This window comes from Chenopodium quinoa, unplaced genomic scaffold (genome assembly GCF_001683475.1).
Source record: "Chenopodium quinoa cultivar QQ74 unplaced genomic scaffold, ASM168347v1, whole genome shotgun sequence".
NCBI lineage: Eukaryota > Viridiplantae > Streptophyta > Magnoliopsida > Caryophyllales > Amaranthaceae > Chenopodium > Chenopodium quinoa.
Genome location: NW_018745170.1, coordinates 2,591,618 through 2,612,585, shown reverse-complemented (window position 1 = coordinate 2,612,585; position 20,968 = coordinate 2,591,618). Strand labels below are relative to the sequence as shown.

At 41.4% G+C, this 20,968-nt stretch overlaps 2 protein-coding genes across 2 annotated transcripts; one reads left to right on the top strand and one right to left on the bottom strand.

Moving 5' to 3' along the window:
- The first annotated feature begins 12,415 nt into the window (after positions 1-12,415).
- On the top strand, positions 12,416-14,479 carry LOC110710259 (protein MAIN-LIKE 1-like). The gene is made up of 2 exons (XM_021888532.1): positions 12,416-14,258; positions 14,348-14,479. Exons 1-2 carry the CDS (start codon positions 12,717-12,719, stop codon positions 14,477-14,479), a joined length of 1,674 nt encoding a protein of 557 aa, XP_021744224.1. The 5' UTR covers positions 12,416-12,716.
- A 571-nt stretch (positions 14,480-15,050) lies between these two features.
- Positions 15,051-17,220, bottom strand: LOC110710256 (protein FAR1-RELATED SEQUENCE 5-like). The gene is made up of 3 exons (XM_021888529.1): positions 17,170-17,220; positions 15,113-16,403; positions 15,051-15,058 (listed from the first exon to the last, which is right to left on the bottom strand). The coding sequence occupies exons 1-3, from the start codon at positions 17,218-17,220 to the stop codon at positions 15,051-15,053; spliced, it is 1,350 nt and encodes a 449-aa protein (XP_021744221.1).
- Between the last annotated feature and the right edge of the window lie 3,748 nt (positions 17,221-20,968).

The window sequence follows — 20,968 nt, the reverse complement described above, 5'->3', positions numbered from 1 at the left end:
AACTTGAGATAATCGCACCGATTCAAACCAGTGCGAATGTTAAAAAAATATATATAATCTCGCCCCTCTTCTTTCTTTATCTTTCCTCGATCTCTGGTTCTCTCTCATCTGCCTCTTTCTCTCATCTCTGCTTCTCATTCTCAACAACCATTGCTGCTCTCCTTCGAAAACTGTCGTCAATTTAAGCCAAGGACAACCATCATCGCCGCCGCCGTCTATTTCCTGAATCTACAATAATGGAGGCTCTCTCTTGCCTTCTCTCTCCTCAAACTCGCAATCACATGCAATCGAAGCCACTGCCAGCCAGATATCGAAGTCATCATCGCCGGCCAGATCCCTCAGCCACCGCCGCTTTCCCTTTCCCTTTCTCTCTCCTTCGATCTCCTTCTCCATCACTACGCCGCAAGCAACGCCATCGATGGCTAGGGTTTTCTTAAACAATATTCATTCAATTTCTGCAATTTATCTCCTTTTTCATTCAGTTTTTGTGAAATTTCACAATTAATTCTGATTTTCCTTTTCATGTTCTGTAACTTGATGTTTAATTTCAATTTTTGCCGATTTATTGATTATTTTTGTGTTACTTTGTAGGGGATTGCGATTAAAGGGTGAGCTGCTGAGATGCGTGGTGTGATTGTGCGTTGGTGTGGAGGCTGCCCATGTATTTGAATTATGGGTACACGGAGTATTTGAATTGTGTGTATATAGAGTATTTGATACTAAAAATTTCAGTAGTTTGATTTGTGGATGTATTGTGAATATTGTATTGGTTGTCATTGAATTTGATTTTTTGGGTATATATTTTTTTGGCTATATTTTGATTGATTTCTTGATTGTGGTATGGGTATATTTTAATCAGTTTTGGGTTTCTTTTGATTGAATATGCAATTTAAATCTCATTTGGTAGTGGATGGTGGATTACTTCATTATATTTTGTTTCTAGTTTGTCTTCTTATATTGTCTTATCGTACCACAATTGTTGAGTTTCTTGCTAGAATAGCTCGAATTTAAATTTTGGGTTTTGGATTGATTTTCTGAGCTGTGTTTTTACGTTTATTGAATGACTTGAACCTGCTGCCCTGCTTTCCTGTTGCTACCAACAGTAAACCCCTACTGCTGCTGCTTTTGCTCTGCCGAGATTGGGGGCAGGTGTGGCTTTAAGCATATGTTTTTATATTAATTTATACTTGTTGCATGCAGTTGTGGCTTCAATATCTTCTGGAAATGATTACTTTGTTGGGAGTATTCCTGCTGAAGCCATTGACAAGATTAGGAGTGATGGTTTATTCTTTTGAATTGGGTTTGTGTTATTTTTGTTATTGATTTATTTATTGTTGTGAAAAGATTGATTAGTAATGTGGGATTTTTTTGTAAAATTTGATGATTAGTATTGTGAGTATTTTTTATTTAGAAAATGAAATAGGTTGCTTCGTGAAATTTAGAAGGGGTGAGATTTATGAAGTATTTGATGAATGGTATGGAACTGTTGATTTAAAAATTACAAGGTGTGCTTTGGCTTGTTGTTTTGAAGTAATTTGGTTTGGGTATGCTTTTTATTTCCTGTTTCACACTTGATTGGTGTTCTTTTGTTTGTTTATTACTAATTTTGTCATTGCTCTGTAAATTGGAAAGACAGTTGATGATATCTTTGATCAAAAGTTTAAGGTCTTGATGTAGTACTTGTGATTTGGCTAATAACTTTTCTTCATTTTACTTTGGGTATGTAATTCATTAGGGTTGTTGAACTTAGTGACGGGGTTGCATTATTTTTTATTAGTTGCATTTATCTGGCAAGAGTACTTGTTGCTAGTTTGAGCAATGAGCATTTGTAGGCCTAAAATTTTTTTAAGTCTAACTGTGAGAGCCATTTATACATATTCTGCCAGTCTTCTCCCTTTGAGTGCTCTGCTTGTGAAGATCTTTTGTAGGATCCCTGTTTATCATGCAATGATAGTTTCTTGAACTTGACATGTAATATAAGTAGTTTCCCTGACCAAAACTTTTGTTAAGTCTAAGATATTAAATTTGTTTTCATGCTAGTAATTTTGACTTGTTGGCTGTAATTTTTCTTGCTAACCTTATCTTTCAGCACTGGATATTGATGTGACTAGTATACTATGATATACTAGATGTGCTTTTGAATAAGCCTTCCAATATTTTCAGGTTTATTATGTCCTGTGGCAAGAATTCCACTGTTAAACTCTAGGAGGTTGACACTGGAAGATTGGTAAAGCAGTATGTAGGAGCTACTCACACGCAATTGCGGTGTCAGACCAAACCTCAGATCAGAAGTTTACTTCCTATGAGTCCTATATGCCCAATCCTCATATCACAAGGTATGATGCACGGATATGGTTTCCAATTTTTATATACTTTTTTTTGTGATTATTTTGCTCTTCGATTTGAATAATGATGATTTTCATTCTAGTAGAGGAACATGTCCTTTGTAATGATATGAATAAGGCTATGCTATATGCATAGTTGAATTTGGCTGCATGAAAACTCTTCATTTTGTTGAGTGCTAAATGTGTGGTGTTGTGTCTTGTGGTGCCTTAGTGTGTCTTTTGCTGCATGTTTCTTATTTTGCTGCTTGTTGCTGCGTTTTATTGTGGGTAAAGTGTTCTTGCTGCTGCTTATGTTTCTTCTTTGTGTGGTGCGTCGCCTGCTGCTTTTGTGTGGGATGTCAAAATTGTTAATCGGTACTGCCACTTTCTTGTTGCTGGTGTAAATCTTTATAGTTTGTGATATTATGATTTTCTTAACATAAACATAACAAAAAAATGTCTTGTTATTAGTGAGTAATTGTAGAATTTACACTTAGCAGCTTATGTAATTATTGATTTTAGTTACAGTTGTAAATTCGTTATTGTTTTTGCCTTGTCGTATTACCACTAATATAACCTAATATTGCAGCTTTCCAATGTCAAATCATTTGTAAGAAGCAAACCATGCAATCTGCTTTATAAGGTGTCAAAATTTAATGTCATATTTGCTTTTAACCTCGTATTTTTTCACCTAGATGTTCTTGTACCAGTGCTTGTTGCCTGACTGATATTTTTCTTCATGCCCTGTCAGTCTTTATCGCAGATGGATGTAAAAAAAAAGGGATTTGTTAAACATCGCCCACAAATTACTACATAAAGCCCACAAAATTCACTTGGTTTCCCAAAATTGCCCTTGACCTTAAAAAAAAACACTCACACTCTCATCACTCACACTCTCATTGCTCATCTTCTTTCAACCTCTCTAAAAAAAAAATTTCAAAATAACGGCAATGTCGAGGCGGCAAGGCAAGGAAGTGGCGGCGGCGGCGGAGGGAAGGATGTCCCAAGGAGGAAAGGTATATTTTGTTTAAAAAAAAAAAAAAAGGGGAAAACCGCCGTGAACGCGGTGGGGCGCCCTGGCTGGACGCCCAGCCGGCGGTGGTGGCGCCAGATGCAGACGCCGCCACCAGTTGGCTGGCGCCTGGGCTGGACGCCACCGCCACGGTTGTGGCGTTTAGTCTAGGCGCCGCAGCCGTGGCTGTGGCGTCCAGCCCAGGCGCCAGCCAACTGGTGGCGGCGTCTGCATCTGGCGCCACCACCGCCGGCTGGGCGTCCAGCCAAGGCGCCCCCCCCCCCATTTTTTTTTTTATTTTTTTTTTTTAATTTTTTTAAAAAATTGTTTTTAATTTTTTTTTTTTTTTTTTTTTTTTGTAATATAATTTTGAATTGTTTTTATATTTTGTTGTTTATTTTTATAAATTTTTTCAATTTCGTTGTATTTTTGCTACGTTTATATTTTGTTTACAATTATTTGTATGTTTTTAGTGTATTTGATTTGCGATGATGATTATTTATCGTATAAATTTTTGTATGTTTATATATTTTAAAATTTTGTGTAGGGTCGTCATGGTGGGGGAAGAATATAGAGCTTCTTAGTAGAAGTTATTCAGTGGAGAGGTCGGGGCATAGACATGTCAGATCCCGTGGTATTTCGGCCTCAGTTCGTAGAGAACGGATCCACCGTCGGGATGAGGATGACGATGACGATGATGATGCTGAGGAGGGTGACCAGGAGGAGGAGCAGGAGGAGGGCGCAGATGAGGATGAGGATGTGGACGATGGCAGTGGACCGTATGATGATTACGGTCCATTCAGTCAGAGGGTTGATGACATGTACGAGACGCATATGGTGGAGGTGCGTAAGGGTAGGGGTGGTAGGTTTGTTAGTAGATCTGGCACATCATCTGCGTCCACTGTATCTGGGGCAAGCAGGAAACGGTCGAGGGCGGGTAATGATTCTTGGGTTGTTAGGAGTGAGGTGCCCGGTGGGCCTGTTGACGGGAGTGTGATTCCTAGCTTTCTAGGACACATAGCTGCCCGTATTTGGGAGGACCAGGAGAGGCCTTCAGTTACGGGGTTGTTGAAATGTCATACCCGGGAAAAGACTTGTAGTTTTTTGCGTACATGGGCTGAGGCCTGGCCGGCGGAGAGCGAGATGTTCGAGCGACTGGAGGGCACTGGGGTGAAGCACGTTCCTGCCACCATGCACGATAAGATTGACAGTACTCTGATCACGGCTTTCATTGAGCGATGGCAGCCGAATACAAACTCTTTTCACCTTCCGTTCGGTGAGATGACGATCATGTTACATGACGTCGAGGCCATTCTGGGGATTCGTGTTGAGGGTAAACGACTTTGTGCTGTGGCTGATGCGGATCAGGCAGATTCGCTGGCGGAGTTGTTGGCGGTGGACAGGGCTGCACTGTACACCGAGGCGCTAGGTGTTTGGGAACACAGAGGTGTGAAGATCGCATCCGTGTTGCAGCGGTGTTTGTACCCGAGTGCACGTAGGACGCCCGACGCACAGCTGAGTGCTTATGTTTTTCTACTCCTCGGATGTACCTTGTTTCCGGATAAGAGCGGCGGAAACAAGCTCAGGCCACGCGACATCGTAGAGGCGTGTGACCCCGACAGTGTAGGCCAGTTTTCCTGGGGATCGGCTACGTTGGCGTATTTGTATCGCCAACTAGGATTTGCGAGTCGGGCTGACGCGGCAGGTATCACTGGGTGTCTGACTCTATTGCAGACTTGGATATACGAGTACTTTCCTGCATTGCGACCACATCATGACCCAGTTCCTATTGATGAGGGGATGTCGCGTGCTTGTGCGTGGAGTCCGCGCTCGGAGAAGAAGTCCGTTGACCGCCTCCGATCGATACGGTTATTGCTGGACAGGCTGTCCCCCTTAGAGGTAACGTTTATTTATAGAGTCTACATTTTATTATTTGCACATATTATATTCATGTTATTATATTTTATATGTTGTAATTGTACAGGTGAACTGGATGCCTTTCGGCCCGAACCCTAGTGTTAGGGTACCCAGGACCCTGTACACGGGACTCATTCAGTATCGTGACATCGTCGAGGCGTACATGCCCCAGCGTTGTCTTCGCCAGCTTGGATTTGTCCAAGTTGTCCCTCCTCCCCCGGCGTGCCCGATGAAGGCGGTCCGACCTGCATCGTCGAGGGAGTACGTCGTGGAATGGCCGGATATCATGACCGGGACGTGGGACCAGTTTCCGATGGTGGCTCGATTATGGACAGCGGAGTTGCAGCGGCCGCCCTCTGGGGTTACTCCCATGTGTGACCATTACTACATGGAATGGTTCAACCGGTATTCGCACCCGAGGTTGATCGCTGATCTCGACCACAGCGATGATGATTATGTGCCATCGCCTACTGCCACGGAAGCGGTATGTCTTTTATTATATTTATCGTTGTCTTTTAATTAAGTTTTATTTGTTGTTATTGTATTTCATCTTCTGTTTTTTGTTGTATGCAGTGGATGGGAAAGATAATGCAAGACGTTCAGAAACTCTCTCTTGAGAAGGACAGCATGAGTGGAACAGGGAGAGCTGTTGTTGATAGTCTGGAACAGACCCTTGCGCAGTGGGAGTCGTCGTCGAGGAGGGATTACTGATGGTTATTGTATTTTATTTATAGAGCATTATGTTGGACATTATGTTGTAAAATTGTAACATTTTAGATTGTTCTTTTAGCTTCCAACTTAAACATATTAACAGTGGATCCGCGCAACTTACCCATGCAACATATAGAATGCAGTAAGCAATACAATATAAAATATTAATGTTCTCATTAAAAGAGCAACGTACAAATAAGATTACAAATAAAGAATGTAAACAAGAAAAACTAAAATGCAGTTAGGGTGTTCCATTCGTGGATCCGGTCATTATATAGCGCATCCCAACCCTCTACGCTCGTTGTGCGAATGTTGTACCACCGAGGTATAATCGGTGGCACCGGAAAATCGGTTGACATGTCTAGTCGGATGAAATGTCTGTATGACGACCCAAGAAACGCAATAGCTAGCTCTCTGACCGGTGTGGTGACAGTCTCACGCGACCGCCAAGGGAGAACCGTGGTACAAGGATAATAAGCTTGACTATGCACTCCCAGGCCGAAATGCATGACTGCGCATTTGTAAATGTTTGCAACGGCAAACAGATCTAGGGGCGCGTCAAAATAATGATTTTCGCCGCAAGGTCCACCTCCCCACCGGATACGCCGGAGAGCGCCATCCAAGTCATCCTGGTACACATGACGATAAACATTTCGGTTAGAGGCAATTTCGCTGTACATCAACTCACGCACCAAACCGTAGTTGTCTTCGCCCATTTGAAAAACATCAGCCACGACCCGGAATCCGCAGTTACCATCTCCGATTACATCATTCCACCCTTCCAAGTACGACATGATGAACGCAGGTATCCTTTCCTTGTACGGAAACTGATCAACATCGTTTCTTCCTATTCACCAAATAATTAATTATAGACAGTTAAGAAGACAGGAGTAACACTTTAAAACTATGTGCAATAAAAACAACCAAAACGTACCAGTTCTCAGGGGCATATTCACAGACGATGAAGATTGACTACGACTAGATGACGATGTCCGACCACGAGAACGACCACGACCAAGACCACGGATATACTCAAACGCACTCCTGTTCCGCCGTTGTCGACCTCGAGGACGGTCAACTCCTTCGGGTTCCTCATAATCTAAGTTAGACGGGTGGAACATGTCATGAAGCACATGAGTAGCGTCACGAATAATAGAAGGATGGCTGGAGGACACTCGGTCGTACATCGAACGGAACTGCTCCAACTCTTCCTGTTCACGGTCGGCCGTTTGATTGTCTGCATGCTCACCAATAACAAGCGTCCTCCAGAATGAATGGACCTGATCAACATGTAACGACGCCCTTTCTTCTGTATAACGCGATGAATGGTGCATGCGCAAGGTAATCCATGAGTTACTGAAATAGTACACCCACACCGAGTATACACTTCGTCAGCCAAGTCCCTCACCCTGTTCAGCTCAGTGAGAATCAACCCCAAGCAGTAGTGCGACACACGACCATGGAGAATCTTAAATATAAAATGGCTATACATCGTACCATGTCGTCGTCTGGAGTCCTCTAGAGAGTTCCTAATGTCGTTCTTCTGAGTTTCAATTGACTTGTTCAGTCTAGCGAACAGTGTATCCAAAGCAGCGGTCGATGAATCAATCCAGTCCTTGGTAGCTCTATGAGCGCTCTCAACTCTACATGTTGTAGTGTTCCCAAAATGAAGTACCTGGTTTGTCCAATATTTGACAAACTTTTCCCTATGAGGGACCCATTGATGCATCACATAGTCCACCAGTGCCGGACACCACTGGTACGAATCCCTGAAGTTAGCCAATGCTCGCTCATACGCTTCCTCTGTGGTAGCCTGTAGGATCTTCCGCCACTTACCATTCACCAATCTCTCTGCCATTTCCAAATTCTTCTTGAAAAGGTTGTAGGCTTTCACTTTCACGCAGTTGTTGATGTGCCATGTGCACAATAAGTGGTTCGATTCGGGAAACAGCTCTGCTATGGGGGCAAAGAGACCTCCCTCACAGTCGCTGACGATGGCTGCTGGATGAACATTAGGCCCGATGTAGTTTCTCAGCTTCTCCAAAACCCAATAATAACTTGGAGCCGTCTCATCCCTGATGATTGCATGACCAATCAGAAAGTTCTGGTTCGTTGGAGCCATCCCAACCATCTCAACCAGAGGGAACTTGTACTTGTTTGTCTTGTACGTTGAGTCGATCAAAATCACAAATGGCCAAGACTTGATCATATCAGCACAATCAGGATGCACAAGGAAAAGATGAGTCACCTCCGCTGTATCTTCATTAGAATCAAACCAGAACAGGTAACCACGTGATTGTGCCTGGTGTAGCAGCTGCTGTATAGGGTTCCTTCCCTCTGACCGTTCAAACCTGAGTTGCTGTCTGACGTTGTAGATGTGTCTTCGGTTTGGATGGTCTTCTGGAAATTTCTCTAACACAGATGCTAATATTTTAGCAGGCTTCACTTGAGCATCACTCATTTCTTTCACAACTAGTTTCGCAGCAGGACTTAAGCCGCTCAGTTGTCGATGACCCTCTTCATATACTATCATCTCATGGTTGTGATACCCCCATTTAGAGTAACCTATCACTTCCCAACCGTCACGACTCCGTAGTTGTCGAACCTTTACTCTGAACTCACACCCACAACCTTTCCGCTTTGTGTCAAACCGAGTGGCTGTACGAAAATCTCTTTCTTCTCTTTTGCGATAACGGTCACATCTCAAAATGCGATCCATTCTACCATCCCGTTGAGATTTATGAGTTGCTACTACCAAGCAAAATCCAGCTGCAATTGCAACCTGTTTTGCCCAATCAATCGCCTGTTGAGCTTCTTCGAATGGACCATCATGTCCAAATATCTCACTGTAATCATTTCCGTCTCCACCATATTCCTGCATCAATTATATATTACAATAAATACATTTAACGGATAATACATTTAATTTCTATATTTCCACATAATTAACACAAAAAAAAACATAATTATATATAATCAAACTTAATTTTTATAAAAACCCAATTCGAATTTTCAAACTAAATTTAAAAATATACCATTTCGAATTTTCAAATTTAATTTTAAAAAAACCTATTTCGAATTTTCAAATTTAATTTACAAAAAACCCATTTCGAATTTTTTTAAAAAATCATTTTCGATTTTTTATTTTCACAAAAAAATTAAATAAAAAACAACAACAAAATCAAAAAGGAAAAAATAAAAATTAATTATTAAAGGTGGCGTCTGCCAGGGCTGCCACACCCACTGGACTGGCGCCTGGCAGGGCCGCCTCACCCAGTGGAGTGGCGTCTGCCCAGGACGCCAGTCTGGTGGTCTGGGCGTCTGGGCTGGACGCCACTCTGGTGGTCTGGGCGTCTGCCTGGACGCCACTCTGGTGGTTCTGGCGTCCGGCTTGGACGTCCAGGCTACGGTTTGGGCGTCCACCCTAGGCGCCGGAGCCACTACGACGGTAAACCGTGAATTTTAGCGGTCACTTACCTCGTTTTCCGTCGACGACGACGTACCTCCGGCGTCCCCCGCATCTTCGGCCTGCCATCCGGTCTCCCCCGGCGAGCCAGTACGACTCCACATTTTTTACACCGAGATTATCTCAATTTTAGCAAAAGGGCATAATGGTCAAATCATAACATATTTGTGGGCTTTATATGGTAAATTGCGGGCGATGTTTAGCGTTTCACAAAAAAAACCCGCCCCTTTATTTTCTTTCTCTTTGGTATAGATTAATCAACTAACTAGTTCATTGTTTTCTTTGTATAGGTATTTGTTCTGCTCTATAGCTACTGCTGCTCTGCTACTGGGCTGCTGTTATTCTGCTATTTTGGTCATTCTAACTTTGTAATTTTTCATTTTTTTTGGATGAAAAGTGTAAAACTACAAGTTAATAAAAAGATATGTGTTTTAGGTATAATATGATTAAATACAACTGTGTGTTGTCATATAGGTGAAAAATTGCAAAAAAACAAAATATTTTTTTTTTTATTTTTTTGGGCATTATTCGCACCGGTAATAACTTTTTTTACAAAAATTGTAGGCATTATTTGCACCGATTAACCGGTGCTAATAACTATAATTCGCACCGGTTCTGAACCGGTGCGAATAATCTCACTTTTTGGCATCCCTCAAATCTAAACCGGTTCAAAACCGGTGCGAAAAGCCGGTTTTGAATCGGTGCACATTTCCCTTTTTCTGCTAGTGTTGTGGTCTCTGATATCATTGCGGGGAACACAGTCGCAACGCACGTGCTTAACCCATCCTATCTTATCATCCATGGTAATAGGTTTCAAATAAGAAGATGAGTGCGAATTTTTCATGGCTAAAGGACTTGTTTCAGAGAATTTGCGAAAACTAGGGTTCGTGAAATGGGGGAAATTGGGGGAATTAGTTAATTTAGGGTTTATAAGGGAAATTTGGGGAAATCGTTTAGGAGGGAAGTGAGGGTTTAACTTTTAGAGGGAAAGCAATTAAAAAAGATTAAATTAGTCTTTCAGTAATTAGTTAACTAGGGTTAGGGTTAAAATTACTCTAATCCATCATTAATGTTACCATTAGGCATGAAATAATTAGAGTTTACCATTGATAATAAGTATTTTTGCGTTTCACCACTAAGAAAATTAAAAGGTTTAGTGTTACCATTGAGAATTTCCCAAATATGAAAAAAAAAATTTAATTACAAAAAAATTGAATCATTAAATTAAATGTATACTAATAATCAACCACATATCTAGCCCGGGGCATTGCCCGAGCCAAAATCCTAGTTGTATTTTTAAATTATGGTCGTTGGAAAAATTACAACGGTTATAATTTCTGAATGCATCTTGGTCATTGATCAATGCATTGTGTGTCAAAGCCTCCATTTGCCACATCGCCGGACAATCTATGAGGAAAGGAATCAAATGCAAATTGGCACTATATATTATTCAATAACCAACACTTGAGAACCGTTTATCATTTCAACCAGGTTATTGATTTTTTTTCTCCAACAATTTATCTCTCTACATTTTTTTTGTACAATCACTCTCCTAATAACCACCCCAAAAGGTTAATGGTTGGCAATGCTCTTATGATCGTAGGTGACATTTTTTATATATATATATGACCGTTTTTATTTTATTACGGTTACAATTAAAGATGGGAGTTGTTATTCGTCGCTCCCATTTTACTTAGCGTCGCTCGCTTTTTTTGCCTGAAATTCCGAAATTGCCCCTAGACTATAAATAGCCTCGAGACTCCCGAACTACACACTTCACACTTGAATTTTCTGTCTCTAAAATCTGAAATCTCTTCTCTAAAATCTCTAATCTCTAAAAAATCAGAAATTGAAAACTCAAAAAAAAAAAAAAAAAAAAATTAAATCCAAAAAAAAAAAAAAACCATAACCGGAAAATCACAATCGACTTGCAATGGGTGACCGGAGGCGATTAAGGGTGACGTACGGTGGTCGCGGCGGCGGTGGATTATCCGGCGAGCAGGTACTCAAATCGCAAAAAAAAAAACCGGAAAAATACGAGATTTTCTGGAAAAAAAGGGACATCCGATTGAAAAATTTGGATGTCCCAAGAACATCCAACTGAAAAATTCGGATGTTCTTGGGACATCCGATTATTTCAGTTGGATGTCCCCAAAATCCAGAAATTCTGGATTTATTCCAGATTACTTTTTTCTGTTTTATTTGTTATTGTTTTTGTTGTTGTTATCGTCGTAGTTGTTGTTGGAGTCGTTGTTGTTATTGTTGCTGTCGTCTTTGTTGTTGTTATTGCGAAGTTAATCGAATCGAAAAAAAAAAAATTGCGTAAAAATACCCTGTTTCTGGAAAAAAGACATCCGGATGAAAAATCCGGATGTCCCAAGAACATCAAACAGAAAAATTCGGATGTTCCAGGGTTATCCGGAATTTTCTGTTGGATGTTCATGGGTCATCCGGATTTTTCATCCGGATGTCTTTTTTCCCAGAATTATTATTTTTTTTTTTAATTTTTTTTTTGGTTGGTTCTGATTCTGCATTTTTATATTTATTTTTATTTTTATTTCATTTCTGTTTTGTTTGTGTTAGTATGTTTTTGTTTTGTTGTCGTAACTATATAATTATTGTTAATTTTGTAATTTGTTACATTGTTTATCTTTGTTAATTGTTTTTAATTTGTTTGTGATTTTTGTTTTGTGTCGAATTATTTTGTATGCTTTTGTTTCTTTGTTTGCGAGGTTCTTTTTTTATTTTTTTAAGTTTGTTTATGGTTGTTAATGTTTTTGATTTGTTTGTGTTGGTTCGTTTATTTGTGTTTTTTTTCCTTGTGTTGTTATTTTTGTGAGGTTTGTTTTTGTTTTTGTTATTCGTTTACGTTCTTAATTTTTGTATATTAGTTTGTATATATTTTTTTTGTACGGATTTTTATTTTTTATTTTGTTGTTATTATCTCAGTGAGGTTTAATTTTTGTTCGTGTAATTTGTTTATGTTTGTTAAATATTTTTTATTTGTTTGTGATTTTTATTGTTTTGGTTGTTTATGTTTTTTGGTTCTTTTTTGTGGGTTTTGCGTGGGAAAATTTATTTCGGTTTATGACTTTTCTGATTATGTACGTATTTAACATAGATTGAGGGTTCGGGAAGTCGTCACGCAATATCTCGACGTTTGAACGCCTCAGTTAGGCGGGAGTCAGGCCGTTTAGGAAATACGGCCGAACCGTTCGTTCACCAGCAGCAGTATGGGTATGCTGGTAACTGGTCGGGGGAGCAGCAGCCAGAACGCAGCCTCCCCATGTACTCGTCGGGTGGAGTGCCTTCACCTTCAACTGACGATGAGGAGGACGAGGGAAGTCATGCTTCCCGCGATGACGAGTATGACTCTCGTTATTATCATACGGTGCGTAGGGGTCAGACTGGGAGATTTGTCAGCAGTACTCAAACCAGTCAGCCTTCCACAAGCACGGCAGAGGCATGGGTAGTGCAGGAGGCGATGCCAGGAGGTCCGGAGGATGGGACCGTTATCCCTAGCTTTGGGGGGCATGTGGCTGCGTATATATGGGGCGGGCAGGAGCGTGCTGTATTGCGCTGTTTGGGCAGGACGCAGTGGTGTTCTGAGTTGGCCGCCTGGCGAGGTCGTCTTGCACATGACCATTTGGAGATGATTGACGGTAGCGGTCTGTCCCACTTACCTGGAATCATGTTCAGGCGTTTGGACTGGCCGCTGATTTCAGCTTTTGTTGAGAGATGGCAGCCAGATACGAACTCGTTCCATATGCCATTTGGGGAGATTACGATCATGCTGCATGATGTGTACTACATTCTTGGCCTTCGTGTAGATGGTACCAGGGTGTCCGCTACTCCCAGCACGGACACCCTGCGGGACGCATGCTCGATCACCTTGGACATGACTGCAGAGGAGCTGAATGAGAAGTGCGGTACCAAGACTGTCTGGTTGGGGAGTGGGGTGCTGACGGAGAGGATCGCGGACGCGACTCTTGAGTCGCAGAGGCCTTTTGATGTCCATTACAATGCCTACTTGTGGTTAGTGCTGGGCGGATGTCTGTTTCTGGACAAGAGTGGTAACCGTACTCATCCGTCCTTCCTCAGCGAGCTGGTTGTGGATGATGTGCCGATAGATGAGTACTCTTGGGGTTCAGCTGTGCTTGCGTATCTGTATCGGCAGTTGGGTACGGCATCTAGACGAGATGCCGATTCTATCGCTGGTTGTCTCACACTTCTGCAGGCGTGGATCTATGAGTATTTTCCGTGCTTCCGGCCGCAGCAGGGTACCTTGACTAGGGAGCTTAGTGTTCCGCGTGCCTCGGCTTGGGATGTGGGATCGGGATGCCCCAACAAGAGCATCGAGCGCCTCCTCGCATTTCGTTCTAGACTGGATCAGCTGACCGATAATGAGGTTAACTGGCTGCCGTACGGGGTTGATCCGGCACGACGCGTGCCAGCCACTTTATTCATTGGCTGCATCCAGTATCGGAGTATCATTGAGCCATACATGCCTGATCGAGTCGTTCGGCAGCTGGGATTCGTGCAGGACATTCCGGGGACCATTATACGCCCTGAGAAGGCTAAGAGGCCTACGAACTTGAAGATGTATCGGGTGGAGTTCCCGATTGAGATGACATCAGTTATGTGGACTCGGTTTGTCCCTGGTTCGTACTTCAGTGTTGTTCTCGGTGCCCTTACCCCACTCGGAGGTGGATCTCCTACGGTCGGTCCAGGTTACATGCAGTGGCTGTACCGATTTTCTCATCCTCGTATTTCTCCGGGTGGGTCTTCATCTGCGATCACACTTCCAGAGAGGACTAACACGGACTACGTAAGCACTTGTGTTTTATTTATACTTTAATTCAGTGTTGTACGCTGAATGTGAATTATGTAACTAATGTGTTGTTCTCTTATTTGCAGTGGATGGGTCGTTCCTTGGCGATTCACCGTAGGTCACTGGTGGATTGTCCCAGCATGCCGTACCTGTTTCCTGCGCACCACGTTGAGTGTATCGACGGTCCACGTGTTCGAAGTAACTTGGGTGTCGTCTAGTATCATTGTTCCTTCGGCGACCTCGGACGTTGTGATTCACTTGCGGCTCTTCGAGGTTTGAATGATCCGGATGGAGCTCCTCCTCAATCATGCGAGACACATTTCGAAGTACAGCAGGATCACTTGCAACGACCTCATCAACCAAGGAACGGAAATGTGCAGCTTCTTCGTTAGAATCGTCCACAAACTCCGGTACATTAACACCATCGCCGATGACCAAGGTCTTCCAGAACGGATGAATTTGCCTTCTATACAACCCTTTTTCCGCAACCAACGAGTCATGAATCTGGCAAGCGCATGGCAAACCGTGAGTCACACGCATTGCACATCCACACCGGTCATGCACCTGGTAACTCAGTTCCCTCATCCTTCTTGTCTCGTCATCTAGTACTTTCAGACAATGATGAGACACCTTGCCGTTGATACGAGACAGTGGCAACTGTCTGTACTTTTCACCGATCTTCGACATTGACGCCTCCAATGAATTACGGATGTTAATGATCTGGTTGCCAATATGACTATGTACCCGGTCCCAGACGGTATCCAAAGAACCTGCCATCGAACTGTAATATTAAAAACCTGTTGGTATTTACAAAAAAAATGGAATAAAAACATGGTATTCCCACAACATACCTGTCGAAGACTCGAACCACATCTTCACGGCCGAATGTTGACTTTCAACTCGGCAAGTGCTCGTGTTACCGAGGTGCAGAACCTGGTTCGTCCAGAATGTCACGAATTTGGTCTTATGACAAAGCCAGGTTCTCTCGACATAACTAATCACACTAGGGAAACTAGCCCACCGAGTTTTCATTCTGTCTACAGCTGAGTTATAATCCGCCTCGGTCGCGGCATCCATGATACGTTTCCAATGACCGTTTTTGAATTGCGCCCCAATTTTCTTATTCTTGAACATATTGGTGACCCGGGCCTCCACATCTTTGTTAATGTGCCATCGACAAAGTAAATGCGATGTCGCTGGAAACTCTTCTCTCAATGCCGCACAAAGTCCAAGCTCACGGTCTGTCAGAAATACCGACGGCTCCTTATCATACCCAATCAACTCTCGTAATCTCTGAAGGACCCACCGGTAGCTTCCCGTGCACTCGTTGCGCATGAACACATAACCGACGAGAAAATTCAGATTTGTCGGTGTCACACCGACTATCTCGAAGAACGGCATCCCGTATCGGTTGGTCTTGTATGTCGAATCCATACCGATCACATACGGATACGTCCGTAGTATGTTCACCGTGATCGGGTGCACCATAAACGCATGCTGCATAACGTTGACATCATCAGACATGACCCAGTAAATATACCGGTTCTCTCTCGCCAAATGTAGAAATTGCTGAACAACTCCTCTCCCATCAGACATCTCCGCTCTCAAGTCATTCCGGCAGTTGTAGATATGTCGGATGTTTGGATGATCCTCGGGAAATTGCTCTGCAATTGTCGCCATGATGTTCCGCGGTGCAACCTTGGACTTTGTCATGTCCTGCACAACCTTCTTGGCTTCCGGGCTCAAGCCACTGATCTTACGATGACCCTCCGGATAGACAATCATTGGATGGTTATGGGTCCCAGTTGCATCATTCTTGGTCCGTATCTTCCAACTGTCGGTGACGAAGACATAATAAATCTTGATGTAGAAAGGACAACCAATTGCTTTGGTTTTGGTGTCCACCCTAATTGCATTCTCAAGATCTCTCGGCTGGCTCTTTCGGCCCCTATCACACCTCAAATACCGGTACGGCCGACCGTCTCTAGTTTTGTTGTAAGACGATTTAACCAAAAGAAAACCGAGATTCACGGCAACAGCATACGCCCAATTAACTGCCTCATCAAACGTTGGAAACAGCGTGTCTGTGGCAAAATGCGCACTATAATTCACATCGTCGGCAGCATCTTCGTCCTCCGAACCCTATAAAAAATAATTATAACACACATAAAACACAAACTCGTTACTTCTAGACAATAATAGTAACAGTATTAAAAATAACCACAACAATACTAAAAATAATATAAACAATAAAAACATTAACAATAACACTAATATAAACAAAATTATCGACAGAATAATAAAATTAATCATAATAATTACACAATTAAACATAACGATATTAAAAACAATAATAATAAACACAATAATAACAACCGTAACAGCGATAATAATAATCAATAACACAAAAAAACCAACGAATAATAGTAATAAACAAAAATTATCGAAACAATATTAAAATGGATCATAATAATACCACAATTAATCATAACGATAATAATAATAGTTTACACAATAATTTCGGTTTTATGTCACTAATGGAATAAAACATAAAATAAATAACAATAACAGTAATGGAAACAATTAACAATAAAACTAATGGAAAAAAAACAGAAAAGAAAAGAAACAAACATTAAAAAAAAAAACCTTTTTTAAGGACATCCGGATGAAATTTCCGTATGATCCTTGGGTGATCCGGAAATCTCATCCGGATCCTTCGTGGAAGATCCGGATATTTTGTCCGGATGTTACTTCCGGATGAAATTTCCGGATGCCCCTAGATCCGGATTAAATATCCGGATCTTCCCCGAAGGATCCGGATGAGATTTCCGGATGACCCAAGGATCATCCGGAAATTTCATCCGGATGTCCATTTAACAGAAACAAAAAAAAAATTTAAAAAACTTACAGAATCTTCCGACGATGCCTCCGGTGTACGAACGTTGCCGTCATTCCACATCTTAAGCCCGTAAATTCGGCTCGGGAATTTACTATTTGTATAAATAAACGATTTGTATTGCCCTCGCTCGGGAATTTTGGAACTCGGGATTTTGAAAACGAAATTTTGAGTGAAATCGCTCCATAATGATTTTAATATGCTCGTGAATGGATATGGCTACTCGGTGAACCTTTAAATAGCAAAAAATAAGCAAAGGGCAAAATGGTCATTTCACTTAAAATTGGGAGCGACGCCTGGTAAAAAAGGAGCGACGAATAGCAATCCAGTTAAAGATGGTGTTGAAAACAATAAAACAAATCAAAAACGAACATGTGTCCATTGTAGCCATTACTTTTGCAAAGTCAAATTGTGGTTTGCGTGCAAACATTAATCACCAACGTTGACATAAGGACAACTTTTACCCTCCACTTTTTGCATGAGAGACGAGGAAGAGCTTTCTCCTTAGAAAGAGGAAATTGTCATCTGTTCTTCTTAAGGGAATCTTCCCACCCTCTTGCACATCCATGAGGAACCTCAAATCCAGCCAAAAAGTGAGCTAAAAACATGGAAACCCGCATTGATGCTGGTGCTTAAAGAGAGTGATTGTAGCGGGAAGTTTTTGAAGGAAGAATATATTATTTGAAAATGCTACACATATAATTTGAGTTTGCACATTAAAATAAGGTTTTTAAAAATTCAAATAAAGGATTTAAAATTGTTTTGAATTCAAATAATTATTTTTAAAATTATTTAGCTTCTAAACTCTCAAATTAGCTTCATACATATTCACAATAAGTTAGATTAGACATATTTTTTGGGTTTGAATTGTAAGCTCTTAATATTTGAAATATAGAAGTATGTTATTTCACTTTATGTTTTTTAGATTTGAACTAGGAGTACATATTTTATTTACACTACTCGTGCTTTTTGTTTGAACAGTGTGTTCTTCTGAAGTTCTACTCCGTAAGACACACACATTTAATGTTGAATGGAATATTGCCTTGTTTGGTTGCCAATATAAAATGGGGGAAATTAAAATTCATGGGAATTGACGTGTTAGGTAAGTTGTTTGGTTGACACATAAAAATAAAAATGGAGGAAATAGAAATTCATGGGAATTTTAACTTCCCACAAAACATAGGAAGTAAATTCCCTAACACCCCCCCCCCAGTCAATTGAAATTCATGGCAATTTATAATTCCTATATTTCCAACTAAACAAATTATGGAAATTCCTAGGAATTTTGTTAGGGAATAATTTCCCATGAAATACAACTTTCTATGGGAATTTAAGTAAAAAAAATTAAGAAAATTTGCTATCCATGAACGGATCGATCGATATCTAAGTGGATTGGAGTAGAGTAACCCAGAGAGGCCACATAATCTGCTACTCTGTTTCCTTCACAAAAGATGTGCTCGGAATTGAAAGCCGAAAAGGAATTCAAGATAGCTTGATGTCTTCTATTAGGAGCTAAAGCTTCTATGGGCTGTTAAAATAACCCTGCAAAATATTAATAACAGTCAAATTATCTCCTTCTATAAAAATATGGGAAATATATTTGATCTTTTGCTAGGAGAAGACCATTACAAAAGGCGATTGCCTCGGCAAGAAAAGCTAAGCATGAACCCAAGTTATAAGTGCGACTTGCAATATGATTACCGAGGGAGTCCCTAAAAACAACACCAGCTGTAGAAGTGTTATGAGTCGTAGACCCATCAAAATTTAACTTACAGTAACCTATTAGGGGAGGGGACCATGAGACAGTCGTTGTAGTTGCCTCCTTTTGGTTGGTAGGAAGGAGAGTAGTATTGGATTGGTGAAGGGAATCCAAAAAATTCCTACCCTACTGATTAGGGGATTTTTACCCCGCCACATGGACCAATCAAGACCCTCCACGTGTCATCTAGGTGGACCAACCAGAGTCTGCCACGTGTCACTCAGTGAAGAGTCCAAAGTGGACCAATCAAGGCACGACACGTGGCAGACAGATATCCAACTAGGAATGGCTGCCTTCAAGGCCCAAACTCCTAGGCAGCCCAATCAGTCCTAGGTTTCCGTAACCTAGGACTGGGCACGTACTTCGAGTCCCTATAAAAGGGAGATGTTCCCACTTGGGGAACGATATACACAAACATTCAGGGAGAGCATTAATTGCAGAATTAAACACACTTGAGAGTTTACACTCGGATATTGAAGTTGTTTGCTATAGTCGGATGATCATTCCTCTCCTTAGAAGAACCTGATCCCATTTACATTCCGCACTTTTTACATCCGAACACGTTCTAACTTGATCGTCGGAGGCGAAACTCCCACAAACCGGAGTCTCCGTTGTTTTGCAGGTACAGGCGCCCAGAATCCAATCTTAGAATTGTAACTCTCCTGAGGGACATAGAAAACCCCAAAACACCTGCCATTCTCGGGAGAGCAAAAAAGCACAGAAGAAAACAGTAGTAATAGAGGGGGTCGAGTTTTTGAAAATTTTAGCATTTCTAGATTTACAAATACTCCACAATAAAATAGCAAACTTAGGGAGAAGACGGGGAGACATGACTTTCATTGAAGATAAGAGATCAGGGAGGGAAGAGGAAGGAGGGAGAATTCCTAACCACTTTCTAACATAGGATGAGGACCAAAAGTGAAAAGATAAAGAACAATGGAGGACACGGGTGATCTTGTGTTTCAGGAAAGTTATTACAAATGGCACAGTGATGAGGAATATTTACATTCCGTAAAGCTAATGTTTGGTGGGTAGGGAGACTATTACGAAGAAGTTGCCATAAAAAAAATTGTATTTTAGGGGGAATATCTAATTTCCATATCCAATGAAATTCCCATTTGGGAGAACTGGAAGAGTAGTTGTGAGCTAACCACGTAGCAGATTTCTGACCATCTTTTGATAAACCCCAACAAGGTTCATCAGGCATTGCAGAGGAGGGTAGGGGGATACCTCGGATCTTATGAACCAAATCAACTGGGAGGATGGACAAAAGCAAGGGAACATCCCAAGCGTTTTATATGTAATAAAGGTATCAACATTAATATCAAGATTGGAAATAAGATTTGGATCCAAATCTAATAGGCCCGTGATATTAGTATTAACACACCAAATATCAACCCAAAACAGGATAGAGGAACCATTTCCTACTTTCTAACGAACGCCTCGAATAAGAAGAGGACGAATCTGAAGCAATTTCTTCCATATCCAAGAATTCTTAGATTGGGGGTGGTAACTAAGGAAGTGGGAATGATGGAGATATTTAGCTGAAACCGATTGTACCTAGAGATTGTTTGGATCAGTAAGAAGTTTCCAACCTAGCTTAGCTAAGAAAGCCGAATTTATAGCCTCAGATTTACATAAACCAAGACCACCCTGACTCTTAGGGTGACAAATAGTATCCTAGGCAACCAAGGGCAATCCTTTCTTTTGAGGAGACTGTTTCCAGAAAAAAAAATCTTTATTTATTCTATCAATGGAGGAAGTTATAGATATAGGCAATCTAGCTATGGACATAGCATAGAAAGGAATAGCCTCAAGATGGCTCCAGATTAAAACAACCTTACCAGCATTAGAAACTACTCGAAAGATTAGAAGACCAAAATGAGTGTACAATGAGATTGCATCCGGTTGGGGAGCTGATACACATAGACGTGTAGCCCCACATAGACATCCAATGATATTGCGACACATCAGCATTGTAAAAAGTGGAAAGAAAGAGACTTGAGCGAGAGAATTAAGCGGTAACAAGCGTGTGAGATCGAGTCCCGCCTA

Coding starts and splice junctions, on each gene's coding strand:
- LOC110710259 (XM_021888532.1), top strand. CDS start 12,717: ATGTACTCGTCGGGTGGAGTGCCTTCACCTTCAACTGACGATGAGGAG. Junction 14,259..14,347: donor AGAGGACTAACACGGACTAC/GTAAGCACTTGT, acceptor TCTTATTTGCAG/TGGATGGGTCGTTCCTTGGC.
- LOC110710256 (XM_021888529.1), bottom strand. CDS start 17,220: ATGTGGAATGACGGCAACGTTCGTACACCGGAGGCATCGTCGGAAGAT. Junction 16,404..17,169: donor AGGCATCGTCGGAAGATTCT/GTAAGTTTTTTA, acceptor TATTTTTTATAG/GGTTCGGAGGACGAAGATGC.